The 13940-nt window shown below is 35.5% G+C and overlaps 1 protein-coding gene across 1 annotated transcript; it reads right to left on the bottom strand.

Moving 5' to 3' along the window:
• Nucleotides 1–4424: 4424 nt before the first annotated feature.
• LOC132056951 (disease resistance protein Roq1-like) lies at nt 4425–5224 on the bottom strand. Its single transcript, XM_059449361.1, has 2 exons — nt 5095–5224; nt 4425–4968 (listed from the first exon to the last, which is right to left on the bottom strand). The coding sequence occupies exons 1-2, from the start codon at nt 5182–5184 to the stop codon at nt 4651–4653; spliced, it is 408 nt and encodes a 135-aa protein (XP_059305344.1). The 5' UTR covers nt 5185–5224; the 3' UTR covers nt 4425–4650.
• Nucleotides 5225–13940: the final 8716 nt, after the last annotated feature.

The following is a 13940-nucleotide window of genomic DNA, read 5'->3' as shown; positions in this document are numbered from 1 at the left end:
TGGTAGTGACTGATGTCCTAGTTAAATGGTGACAAATGACTCGTGTGTAGGATGAGGTTCTTAGCCTAAGCAAATATGCTGAAGTCGGAAAATGGTCATATCGTAGGTCTAATGATTGACTTGAGATGTGTTGGGACTAGCCACCCGTTATGTGCACTGGGTTGTTTAATTATGTTGGCTTGATGTCAGGTGTAGTTGGTAGGTATCGAGTTCTGTGCGTCGTCTTGATTGAATAGAATTGATATACCGTTGTTGGTATTTGTGCTCAATATATAATGGCATACCCGCCGTTGGTACTTGAGCTATAGATATATGTTGGCATGCCCACTGTTGGTAATGTGATGTGATGCGTTGTTGGCGTACCTCGTTATGGTACTTGTGATATTAAACTTGATTGTTGCTTGTTGACATATGCATTGCACGCATTCTCTCATATTCATGCACGGCCGATACCCGATGATAATTCGGTATCGTTGATTCAGTAAAACTGATACTTGATAAACTCTTTTACTTGAGTGATTATGAAAAGGCCGATGTCCGAAGATCCATTTCGGAATCGTTGATTTTATGAAATTGATATTTGATGAACTCTTTACTTGAGTGATTGTGAGAAGGCCGATGTCCGAAGATCCATTCTGGAATCATTGATTTGTGAAACTGATATTGAATCATGATTGTGAGGATTCCGATGGTTATATTCGGGCATCGTTGTTGCATGGCCGATTTCGACGTTATCCCAGAATGTTTATTAGTACATGGGCTTCCCCCAAGGTTGAGTGATTGTGAAAGATCCGGGATGGGTGGCACTTAGACTTCGCGAGTCACATTGCGTTGTGCTACCGAGACGTTGATATTTCCATCCGGAGTGCATGTGTACACCTCATTTGCATGTCATGCATTGCATTCGTACCATTATCGCATTGCATTGCATTATGACTTGGCCGAGATGTATGTGATGATTGTATTGTGATGTTTCTATTGTGTTGATTGGATTGTGATGAATCCGTTGTGAGGATCGTAATGCAATGATTCTATCGTAGTGATCGGTTGGATCAGATATACGGAGACTTATCGTATAGGGTTTAGATACTATACATAGGCAATGTCGAACATTTGAACTCGGTTTTTGTGACCTATATTGTTGACTTGTGCTTGTCAAATAAACCTAAAACTAGCAGTGTATCGTGTTAAGCGAGGTTGGACATGAAGGTGTTGTAACAATGAGTTTGCTCCTAAAACACGAACGAGCGACTTGGGAATGGTAAAGATGTTGAGAATCTGTATAGGTGTTTGGCCAACTTATAATTTATGGTAGATTAGTTGTGACTTAAGTTATATTGAAGTTATGATCTACTGTTTCGGGATATGTGACTTGATTTAGTGATTATCAGCATTATTCGTGAATTCTTTACCAATATGTGTTACAAACCATTGTCGGCCTATGGTACTTACTCAGTATGTATGGTTGTACTGATAATGCACTTGCTACACCCTTTTTGGGTGTAGATTGTTTCAGGTGATTGATCAAAGTATATGCGGAAGTTATGCGGTGCTTGTCTGGAAGGCCTCCTCCCATTTCATTCGGGGATTGGAGGTTGAGTCTTAGAATATGATGTCATTCTGAAATTTACTTAGTCACTCTTGTATTAGTCTAGACCGAGTCATGAGAAAATTGTATCGAGTCTGTAAACATGTATTGTTGGTTTATGAAACATTCGAGTTAGTATTTATAAATGAAATTCCGTTGTATTTCTTAATTTCCTAATGTTTTTGAAAGGAATGTTATGTGACTGAAACGTTATATAAACGAGAGGGTTCGCCTACTAAGGTGGGGAGGTAGGTGCCCGCACGAGCCTAATTTGGGTCGTGACACCAACAAAAATGTAAAATTTCAATATACATTGGAAAAGGGGCCTAATATGCCCTAAGATTGAAAAAAAATTGTTTCAACCAAATTAACCAACGTTAACTAATATTTATATCAAGTGGTATAAGATTTGCGAAGGTAAAATTTTTCCAAGAACAACTCGTCAAAATTTTTAGTCGCTGGGATTAAATAATCAAGGACAAGCTTATCTATGGTCATGTCCTGCTCTGGTACATTTTGTTCGCGTACCATAATCATGGGGAAAACCACCATCCAACAGTTAGCATCACAAGCCATAACATTTAATTTTCTCTCATCAAAATGAATCATATCGAAAAAGATTTCGAATTGCATTATAATTAGGAAGAAAAAAAAAATTATCAAAATGAAAAAAGTTAATCCTAGACTGAATTTTTTTTTTCCACATAGAGAGAAGAATTGTATATTTGGTGGAAGGATTATTTTTGTTTCTTTAATATTTTAATTTCTGCATATGGATTTTGGGTCAGGTCGGTTCTTTTTAATTGAGTTTCTATTTATTAGATTAAAATAAAAATACAAAAATAGAATTAAAAAATACTACCCATTGGAAGTTGGATTTTAAGCTAGGTGTGATTTTTATATTAGTAAGTTCAAAGTTTTGTGATTTTTATGTTAGAAAAAATAGTTAAGTAAAATTAGTGAAAAAAAGTGATAGTTATGTGATTTTTCTGTTAGAATACATAGTTAAGTAACTTTGGTGAAAAAAAAGGGTTGGTTATGTGATTTTTGTGTTCGAAAACATAGTTAAGTGGCTTTGGTGAAAAAAGTGATAGTTATGTGATTTTTGTATTAGAAAACACAGTTAAGTGACTTTGCCAAAAAAAAAAAGTGATAGTTATGTGACAATCTATGCAATTTTACCTCTTTAATATCGTAATTTCTTTTTAGGTTTTACTTTTCACAATATTGAAGATTAAATATTTATAGGAATGTGAGGGAGTCCCTCAGGACTTGCAAGTTCTTTACTAAGTAAATATAATTGCAAGGAGTAAATTATACACAAAAGCAAGTTTATATGCAAGATCTTCTACAATTATAACAATTTGATCGGAATTATTATTTCATTATTTTGTATGAGAACTTCGCAACGAACTCCAGTTGATATCTAATTTTTTTTTAAAAACATTAAATTCCAAGAATTAAAAATATTTCACATGAGAAATGTTTCTTTACAATTCTTTGTGATACAAAGACTTCATTTTAGATTGTGAACGTCAAATTAGTTCAATCCCACCTAAATATTTTAAAGATATAATTGCTAAAAGAAAGTTGATGGAGAGAGAGGGAGAGGTTATACGTCTGATTTTGTGATGAAGTTTGTATTTGTAAGTTTTGATTTTGTGATGAAGTTTGTATTTGTAAGTTTTAAATTCACTTCCAAGTGAGTGATTAGCCAAAAAAAAAAAAATGGATTTAGTTATGGATATCAGAACATTTATTTAATGTAGCATTTAAATCATGGACTGATTAATTTACTTGCATTGACCTATCAAAACATTTATTTCAATCTCCTTATTTCGTAGATTATAAGTAGAAGATGTAAATTACACAAAAGCAAGTTTATATACAAGATGCTCTATAATTGTAACAATTTATTCAGAATTATTGTTCCATTATTTTGTACAAGAATTTTGCAACATGTCACCATTTGATATCTACTATTTGAAAATTTAAATCAAAAGTATTTCAAATGAAAACTGCTTCTTTACTATTCTTTGTAATAAAGTACTTCACCTTATGTTATTTATAACCCTGTTCCTATAGAAAACAAATATAGACATATTTGCTTTTTATGGTTCCATCCTTTTGTCGTTTCAAATTTAATGCAATTACAATATATATGGATGGAATATATTTAAATGCTTATGTTTCATAATACATAAATATATTCTTTGTGATAAAGTACTTCACCTTAAGTTATTTATAACCCTGTTCCTATAGAAAACAAATATAGACATATTTGCTTTTGATGGTTCCATCCTTTTGTCGTTTCAAATTTAATGCAATTACAATATATATGGATGAAATATATTTAAATGCTTATGTTTCATAATACATAAATATGAATGGTTAGAGAAAATGAATTGCAGAAACAAATATATAGCATGTTTAAGTCCTTTTGCATGCTTCACATTAGATTTATGTATTATGTTTTCTCCTACAAACATAGTTTCTCGATCCATCTTTGATTCACAATTTTTTAAAATCAAACAGGACATGCAACAAATTTTAAGGTTTGGATTGGATATGTCATCATAGTTCTAGGGATGACTTGGTACCAAAAAGCTATTTTCGCGCTGGGTATTTAAAAATTGTCCCTGATTTACGGTTCAAAATAGCCTTTTTAGGTTTTAATGAAAAATATTTGGACTAAAATAATCTTAAGTTGAGTGGCAAAGATGGTAAAGCAATGTGGCATGCAAGTCCTAACAAATTGGACAAAGTCTATATACATTGGACTTTCAAGTTTTAAGTTTTAATTTTGCCTGTGTGAGAGCGTGCACATTGCCGTTCTCAAGCCCGAATGAAGGATGAGGGTTGCCGAGGGTCAATAAAAAATAACCTCTCTACCCGATAAAGGTAGGGATAAGGCTGCATACATCTTATCCTACCCAGACCCCACTTGTGAGATTACACTGGGTTTGTTATTGTTGTTGTTGCAAGTTTTAAGTTTTACATGATGTTAATTGTGTATATCAAAGCATTTATTTGGTGTAGTACTTGAATCGTGGCGTGATTAATTAGAAAGAGACAGTGCGCACAAAGTATACCTTTGATGTTGGCCAAAGTTCCACAAGCTGAATTTTAGATAATACAAGGCCAACAAGGTGTGATGGTTCAAACCTCTCAAGCAATGAACTTGAAGGATAGTTTCGCCATTCTATCCACTGCAGGCTAGAAGGAAGATAAGTGATAGCGCTATACGAGCAAACAATTTCATGATCAAGTATCAACACCTGTAAGCTTTGCATCCTCTTGAATACCTTGCTATGATTTACGTGTTCATCTTCAAAACTATAACCTTTTGGGATCCGTAGGCTTTCCACCTTTTTGATTTTCTGTAAAGAAGGAAACAAATATCTATTTGTCCCGTAATAAAAAAAAATGAAGTAGAAAACTCAACGGAACAAAGTCGCAATAGTATGAGCTTACAAAATTATCAATTTAGTTAAAATATTCCTTACCAACTTTCTAGCAAAAAGGTCTTGAACCTCCTCATGTAGCCATATTCTGCAGTTTCGATACTCTTTCCTTAACAACACATTTTGACCCATTTCTCTTATCAATTTATGTATCTGATATCTGCAGCAGCCATCTCCATTGATGGATAGAAGAAATTTTTCGATGAGGTAGTTTATTCCTATCAAGTGAATACCACAACTCTTAAGTATTCGTTCCACATACTTTTTTGGTTCATGATTGAACAGGCATGAGATATCTAGGAATATTCTCATCATATCTTTATCCAACCCATCAAGACCAATCTTAAGTTTTCCTAGAATGTCATCACTAGGGATTTTCTTCGGTCTATCAATTATGTCTCTCCATTGCTCTTTGTTTCGTCCATAAATAGAAGAACCCAAAACTGTAAGAGCTAAAGGGAGTCCATCAAAGATACTTCACCACTTCACTTGAAAGTTCCTCGAAATCTCTCTCTAGAGATTTTCTTTTGAAAGCATGCATGCAAAACAGTTCAAGAGCTCTCTCAGATAATAGTAGGACTTCATATACTAGGACTTCATATACTTTATCCTCCTTCGAATGAGTGATTATTAGGTGCTTGTCTCTCGTGGTAATCAGAATTCTACTACCCCTACCAAACCACTCTTGCCCTCCAACTAAAAATTTTAGTTGATTTATATGGTTTACATCATCAAGAATGACCAAAACTTTCTTCTAGCTAAGCCTATTGCTTATAATTATGACACCTTCACGTTCACTAGTTATAGTCATCTTTATACCCAAGAGCTTTTGGATGAGATCTTTCTGTAACCATATTAGTCCCTTCTTCTGGTAAATTCCTCCAACATCATCAAGAAAACAATCAGCGTCAAATCGAAGGCGACATCTCTCGTAAGTAGCACTAGCAATTTCTGTTTTGCCTATACTGCCCATCCCCCATATTCCAATGTAACCAACATCATCTGATTCCATACCTAAAAATGAGATTACTTTCTCGATTTGAGAATTTATTCCCACTAAACATTCCAAAAAAGGTGAAATAACTTGAATGGACTTGGGTGATATGTCGTCAACTACCTTCTTGATGCAATCTGCCTCATCCCTATGTATATGAATTCAGGCATGTGAAAAGTACATACCGTCTCATGATAGTTTATACTTGTTTAATTCAACATGGCAATTGCCGCGAAAAACATTGTCACCGAGCTTAACAAAGGTGATAAGCTAAACGGTGACAATTACGAAATATGGAGTATGAAAATCCAATATGCCCGGGAAGAGCAAGAGGCTTTTGAAGATCTTAATGTGTCTGACACTTCTTGAAAATGGTGATACTTCCCAACATGTGAAAGATCGCGAGGCTTATAAGGCTTGAAAAAAGAAGAATTCTCTTGCTCGCATAACGTTGCTGAGCAACATGGATAACGATATTATGAGAGAATTCCAAGAGTATTACAATGATAAGGACATGTGGTCCGCATTAAAAGAAAAGTTTGGTCATACTTCAGTTGCCAAGTTAAGAGCACTTACTATTAAGTTTGATACTTATAAAAAGTGTCTTGATCATACTATGCGTAAGCATCTGCGCCATATGTCGAATATGGTGAATGAACTGAAAGATGTCGGTCATGTGTTAATCAAAGAGCAACAAGTACAAGCTATGATTCACTCCCTACCCAACGCTGGGAAAATATGAAATACACTTGACCCATAATGTAGCATCAAAACTATGGAAGATGCTAAGCATTATTTGGAACTCGAGAAAGAGTCTTAGGGATGGACAAAGCTACTACAAGTGTGTATGTGGCGAGTTCAAGTCCAGAACGTGGACAAGGCCAAAAACGCAAGTATGGTGGGTTTTTCAAAAAGAAAGGGAAGGGACAAGCCACGAAAAAGCCTAAATATAATCAACAAGAACTAAAAGGTGCTTCTGTTCGATAGAAGAAAGTGAATATGGCGAAGCTAAAATGCTACAATTGTGAGAACAAGGGACATATTGCTCATGATTATCCTGAGCCTAAAAAGGTATATGACCTTATTCTAATTTACATAGTGATGTAAATGTATCTTGTTGTGCTTATCTAACTGAATCACATCTTATGTAGATTGTAGACTCGAGAGCCACCGACCATCTAGTGAAGGACAGAGATGCATTTGTAGATTTTTGAAGAATTCCACAATTAGCAAAATGGATTTACGTAGGAAACAACTCCAAAGGCATGGTGGCCGAACTTTGTTTCTACATGATGTACTATTCGCCCCTTCAATTCGTCGGAATTTAGTCTCATTCACAATGTTGATTAATTTAGGATTTTATTTAATCTTTCATAAACATGGTTTGGATTTGAATTTGGCCAAGACAAAATATGGCACTAGTTATCCTTGTAATGGTTTTATTATATTGGATAGTGTACCTAGTTTCAATAATAATAATATTTTTTCCTTATTTACGTCTACTTCTAATTGTGAAAATGATGTAAATCTATGGTATGCTAGGCTTGGCCATATTGGTTAGCAAAGAATGAATCGTCTAGCCAAATAAAGTCTTCTTGGCTCTAAAGACCAAGTAGATTTGTCTTCTTGCGAATTTTTCCTAGCCGGAAAAACGGCAAGAAAACCATTTGGGAAAGGCACAAGAGTTGATACTCTATTGCAATTAATTCATTCTGACATCTGTGGTCCAATGAATGTAAGGGCAAGACATGATGCTATTTACATCATCACATTTATCGATGATTTTACTCTATTTGGTTATGTATATTTGATTTCTCATAGATCTAACGCTTTGAGTTGTTTTATTAAGTTTATGAACATAGTTGAAAATCAACTAAATAGAAAAATCAAAGCATTAAGCACATATTTGTCTGATGAGTTCAAACAATTGTGTGATGAAAAGGGAATTCAAAGATAATTAACTACTCCCTACACTCCACAACAAAATGGTGTTGCGGAATGATGAAATAGAACCTTGTTAGAAATGGTTGGGTCAATGATGGCACAAGCAAAATTGCCTATCACCTATTAAGGAGATACTTTGCTCGTTGTTGCATTTGTACTTAATCGTGTCCCTTCTAAGTCAGTTACATCTACGCAATATGAGTTGTGGCCTAAACCAAAGCCTAATTTGAGCATTTTGAAGCTTTGGGGTTGTGCTGCTCTTATTCATAATCGATTTTCCTGATATGGAAAATTAGGTCTAAGGGAAGAAAGTATATCTTTATATGATACTCTGAGCAGTCTAAGGGTATGTGTTCTTAAGTAAGTAAGATAGTGGCATTGTAACTGAAGTTGAATCACGCGATGTTACATTCCTAGAGAATGATTTTCCTAAGTAGGGCGAGATAGGTCAAGACTTATCTCTTTATGAACCTACAGACCAGATCGCCTTCGCTATAGATGCTCAAATGGATTGGAGTGGTAGTCATTTAGATGATAATGGATTAGTTCCTACCACCACAAATACTCAATCATTATTGAATCCCTTTGATATTGCTGGTCCGAGTGAGAGTAACTTACCAATTGATAAATCAATTTATCAACCTCAACAGTCGTCCAAAAATTCCCCGTCGTCAACTTGAGATCAAAGATGAAGCATTTATATAGATACTCCAGAAGATGAAAAAGAACCATGAAATATCAATGAGGCTCTTACATGCCAGCAAAGGATAAATGGCTAAAAGCAATGTAGGAGGAAATGGAATCAATGAAATCAAACCAAGTGTGGGAATTAGTTGATCTACCTATGGGTTGTAAAGCTATTGGGAACAAATGGGTTCCCAAAATAAAGCGTAAGGCTGATGGTAGTATTGAAAGGTATAAAGCTCGCCTCGTAGCTAAGGGGTATACACAACTGGAAGGAACCGATTATGAGAAAACTTTTTCACCAGTTGTGGGGTTTACCTCGATAAGGCTAATTTTGTCAATGGTAGCTAATTTAGATCTTGAAATGCATCAAATGGATGTAAAAATCACATTTCTCCATGGAGAAGTAGAAGAGGAAATCTATATTGATCAACCTGTAGGTTTTGTGAAAAAAAGTCAAGAGCATAAAGTATGCCGACTTCGTAGGTCAATTTATGGCCTTAAGCAATCTTCTAGACAATGGTATTTACGTTTTCATAATGATATCATCTCATATGGTTTCACTATGATTCATGAAAACCATTGTGTGTACATCAAAAGATCTAAAAATAAGTTTGTGATCTTATCGAGTGACATCGAGTATGTTAAAGAAATAAATGGGTGGCTATCATTAACATTTGAGATGAAAGATATGGGTGAAGCATCATATATTCTTAGAGTTAAGATTTCAAGAAATTGTTCAAAGAGATAAATGTCTCTTTCATAACAGTCTTATATAAAGAAAGTTCTTGAACGATTTAATATGCAAGATTGGAAACCTATAAACACTCATGTTTCTAAAAGTGAAGCTTTAGGCAGGAGGATGTGTCCTCAGACTCTACAAGAGAAGGAACGAATGAGAAAGGTTCCTTATGCCAATGCCATTGGTTGTCTAATGTATGCTATGATATGTACTAGACATAATATATGTTATGCCGCAGAGTTGACTAGCAGATTTCAATCTAATCTAGGACAAGAACATTGGAAAGCACTTGAAAGGATATTAAGGTATCTTAGAGGCACAGTCGACTATTCTTTATGTTACCAAGGAAATGATCTGCAACTCAAAGGCTACACTGATGCTGATTATAGAGGAGATTTGGATGAAAGAAAATTCACCTCTTGCTATGTATTCTTACTTAACAATGGCGCCATATCATGGAGTAGCAAGAAGCAATGATGGATTATCGACAATGGAAGCTGAACTTGTAGTCACTTTCAGCAGCTGTGAAAGAAGCTATTTGGCTTAAACATTTTCTGGTCCACTTGGGTGTGTATAACAATGTTGTTGAATCTGTCACCATCAATTGTGATAGTCAAGCTGCAATAACCTACACAAAGGATACAAAGTACCATGGGAAGACGAAACATATTGACATTAAGTATAATTTTGTTACAGACATGGTTTTGCATAAAGAAGTGAATGTGAAATACATATCTACGCATCAAATGATAGCAGATCCCTTAACGAAACCCATAATATGTGATGCTTATGAAAGATATGTGAAGTCATTGGGTTTGCATAGATGCTAATGTATGTATATCTTCTTAGTTTATGCCTAATTATCCATTCTTGTTGGTTCATATACATGTATAATATTTTATGTTTAGTACACAAATTTTTAGTATGAGAAATATGTCGGACAAACAAAAAGATTGGCCTATTCACACAAGCAATCGCCTCTATTGTCTAAGTGACAAATAGAGATGAGACAATTATAAACCAATTATTGTCAGAAGTGATGATAAAAGAGAGCTTGGAGTTTATAATAAGAATGTCATTTTTTGTTTTTGTTTTTGTGTTTAAATATATGTGATTAAAATGAGTTAGTCTGTTCTTAATACCATATGTGAGTTCTAATGAATAGTCTCTTCTTAATGCCACATGTGAGTTCTAATGAATAAAATGATTGAAAAGATTTGTGAACTTAAAGTTAGACATGAGTTGTCTAAACTATCATTTGCACTGTATTTAATTTTTAAAAACATACGCTCCATGGAAAAGGAGTCAATAATGTGATACATGTTTCATACCATGTATGCATATGGTGACCCATAAGGGCTATACAAGTTTATGTTATACCCCGTACTTTGGACGTTGGAATATTCTAAGTTGGTTGCGACAAGTTATGGACAAGACTTTTAATTTTCGATTTTGTTGATTTTTTTGTTTTAATGCGCAAGTTGCATATTTGGAATAAGGAAAAATTTGGGGTTAAAAGTGAATTATGGAAAGTTAAGCATTTCATGAGAATTTGGGGCTAGAAGTGAAATTTTGAAAAAAGAATATTTCATGAAAATGGTCACATGTGGCCATGTGTGAGATGTGGGCCATAGGGCCACTTGTGCAAATTATATATGATGAAAAAGATGACAAGGTAAGACAAATTATTCATCTTTTATTACTTAAGAAAAGTCTAGAAAATTGGAGAAAAAAGAGGGGCAACTGCCACACCCCTATATATATATATATATATATATATGGACATGTGATGGAAAAAGCAAGACAATTTATCATTTTCCACTCAAGAAAGTTCAAGAAACATGGAGGAAAAAAAATGAAAGGCCATTCGGCCATGGAGGAGAAAAAGAGAAGACCAAAAATCTTCTCCAAAAAAATTATTTCTTCTAGGTTTCCTACTAATTGGAAGGTCCTAATCAACATGGAGTGGTTGTTGGAGCAAACAAATCCTTGGTTCTTGCAAATCTCAACCCTAGCCAAGTTGAAGAACAAAGTGGAAAAATGTGAGGTTTAATCTTCTTTACATGACTTGTGGATGGTTTGTGTATGTTGTGAAGTGTGGAAATGAATGAGAATCATGAGAATAGGGATGTTGAAGTGTAGCCGTGTGTGTGTGTGTGTTTGGCCATGTGTATGTAGAGTGGTGATGGAGTGATGGATTAATTGTATTCAACATGTTTGTGTGTTGTTGTAATGTGTAGAAATTGGATGAAATTCATGGAAATATGGAAGTTGGTATGTGGCCGTGCATATTTGTTGTTTGTAGAATACGATGAACTAATTTTATTTAGCATGATTTGGTTGTTGTTGCATGGATTCCATAATGAGAATGATGGTTTAAAGATTTAAATGGAAGTTGGAATCGTTTGTAGGTTGTTGGAGAAGATAATGTAATTTTAATATAGTTCTTGTATTATTGTGGTTAATGTTGTTAATGTATGGAATGTTGGTATAGTTTGTGAATTTGGCGGAAAGAAATGTATTGTTGTTGTTCTTATGGAAATTTGAGGTTTCGGGTTTCATTATATAGTGGATGGGCTGATTTGAATGTATTGTGAATTGTCCGAAGCGTTCTTGAATTTTGTTAAGTGATCTTGGGTTAGTTTTGAATATGCGATCGTTGATATTAGTTTGAATATATGAAGTTGAATTGAATATGCATGGATGTTGTCGAATTATGTAGAAAGGAGCTATTAATGTTAGAATGTGTTTGGAATTGCTATGGATATTGTTGATGTGGTTGTTGGTATTGTTGTTGGATATTTGGCCGAGTTGAATTCTCGGGTGTTGAATTTAAAGTGAAATGCCGCCCAAATTTTTGTAAATAAAGTGCGAGTTTAAAATGGGATTCCGAGGTGCCTATGACTAATGTTTGGTGTCTAATGGCGTGTTGTAGATTTTGAGAAGCCAAGACTTGAGTTTGGATTAGCTTAGGAAGCAACCAAGGTATGTAGAGCTTACCTTTCCTTCTTTTGGCATGTCTTAGAGACGACTAAGCTATGATACGTTATGAGCCTTGGGGGTAATTCTATTCGTAAAATCCGAACATGTTTATGATTCATATTTGCTTTGTGATGTTGGCATCCTTAATATGGTCAAGCTAGGATCCGTATGTCCTTGATATGATTGGATTTGAAACACTATGTATACGGTTTGTTCCGAAAGGATCTTATGTCTTTGTATGACTAAATTTCAAAAGTTGCATAAAAGTTTTGCTTTCAAAAGAGTTTTGTTCCCAAACGATTCCCAAACTACGAACGACCGTAACTTTCAAGAAAAAGCTCATTGCTTTGATATCTTCGCAAATGATTTCATGACGAGTAAAGACTTTAATTGTCATAGGCGGGCCCGGATTGGGTTGACGCTCGTCCGTGGGTCCCGCGACTCTCTATGTTTGGTTCTAACGACCTATTTTTGAAAAAAATTCAATATGACTATCTTTCCGACCCCCGAGTATGATTACTTATTTATCGGTTGAGTCTGAAATAAGGATTTTCATGCACATGATTTTGATACGTAACTATGGTTTCTAAAGTACGGTTTGATATGTTCCCGAGTGATATTCTAAGAAAATCCGATTTGACTACATCGCTTTGGCTTATAAATGATGGTTCGTTTTGATTAACCTATCGAGTCTTTGAAAATGTTTTAAATTGTATTCGGTTACTCACGATTCGAAACGTGCATTCTGTTGTTACATTTTTCGCCAAGTCCCGGGCCGGCTAGGATATTGTGCGCCCGATGCTGTATTCCGAAATATGATGTGTCCGGTATGACGAGCCCCTTTCGGCCGGGTACTGTGTATATATGCCACGTTATATGTTATATGTATGTATTCCGGAATATCGACGGAATCGGAGCGGTGGTGGGGCAAACCCAAAGGTGAGAGGCAAATTCCACACCGGTTTAGGCAAATCCCACATTGGTTTAGGCCAATCCCATATCGGTTAGTGTCGCCATATGATAAGTTATGATGTTATGATGTGTTACGGTATGTATATGATAATTTCAGGCATATGGTTTCTCACTACTCCGCTCGTGCGAGCCGTTATTATCTCTTTCACGCGTCCCGGCCACCATGTATTCGTGCACTTCATTGCATTATTCATCGCGTCCCTCACTGAGGGCCGGGCACGTTATATTTACCGCGTCCCTTGCTAGCGGGGCCGGGGCACGTTATATGATATGATGATATGGAGGAGGGTGGCGTGATGGCATATGATGATTCCTTTTACCGCGTCCCTCACTAGAGGGCCGGGGCACGTTACATGTACATGCATATGATGATTTTACTTACCGCGTCCCTCATTAGAGGGCCGGGGCACGTTATATGTATATGATATGATGATTTTACTTACCGCGTCCCTCACCGGGCGGCGGGCACGTTATATGTATACGCATCCGATGGTTTTACTTACCGCGCCCTTCACTAGAGGGCCGGGGCACGTTATATCTATGCATATGTACGAGATGATTTTCTCGACT

Source organism: Lycium ferocissimum, chromosome 5, assembly GCF_029784015.1.
Source record: "Lycium ferocissimum isolate CSIRO_LF1 chromosome 5, AGI_CSIRO_Lferr_CH_V1, whole genome shotgun sequence".
Lineage (NCBI taxonomy): Eukaryota > Viridiplantae > Streptophyta > Magnoliopsida > Solanales > Solanaceae > Lycium > Lycium ferocissimum.
This window is presented reverse-complemented; position numbering and strand designations above follow the sequence as displayed.

Excerpts from the sequence above, each read along its gene's own strand:
- LOC132056951 (XM_059449361.1), bottom strand. The coding sequence starts at position 5,184 with ATGGGTCAAAATGTGTTGTTAAGGAAAGAGTATCGAAACTGCAGAATA. Across the intron at positions 4,969-5,094 it reads ACCTTTTTGCTAGAAAGTTG|AAAATCAAAAAGGTGGAAAG; the intron begins GTAAGGAATATT and ends CCTTCTTTACAG.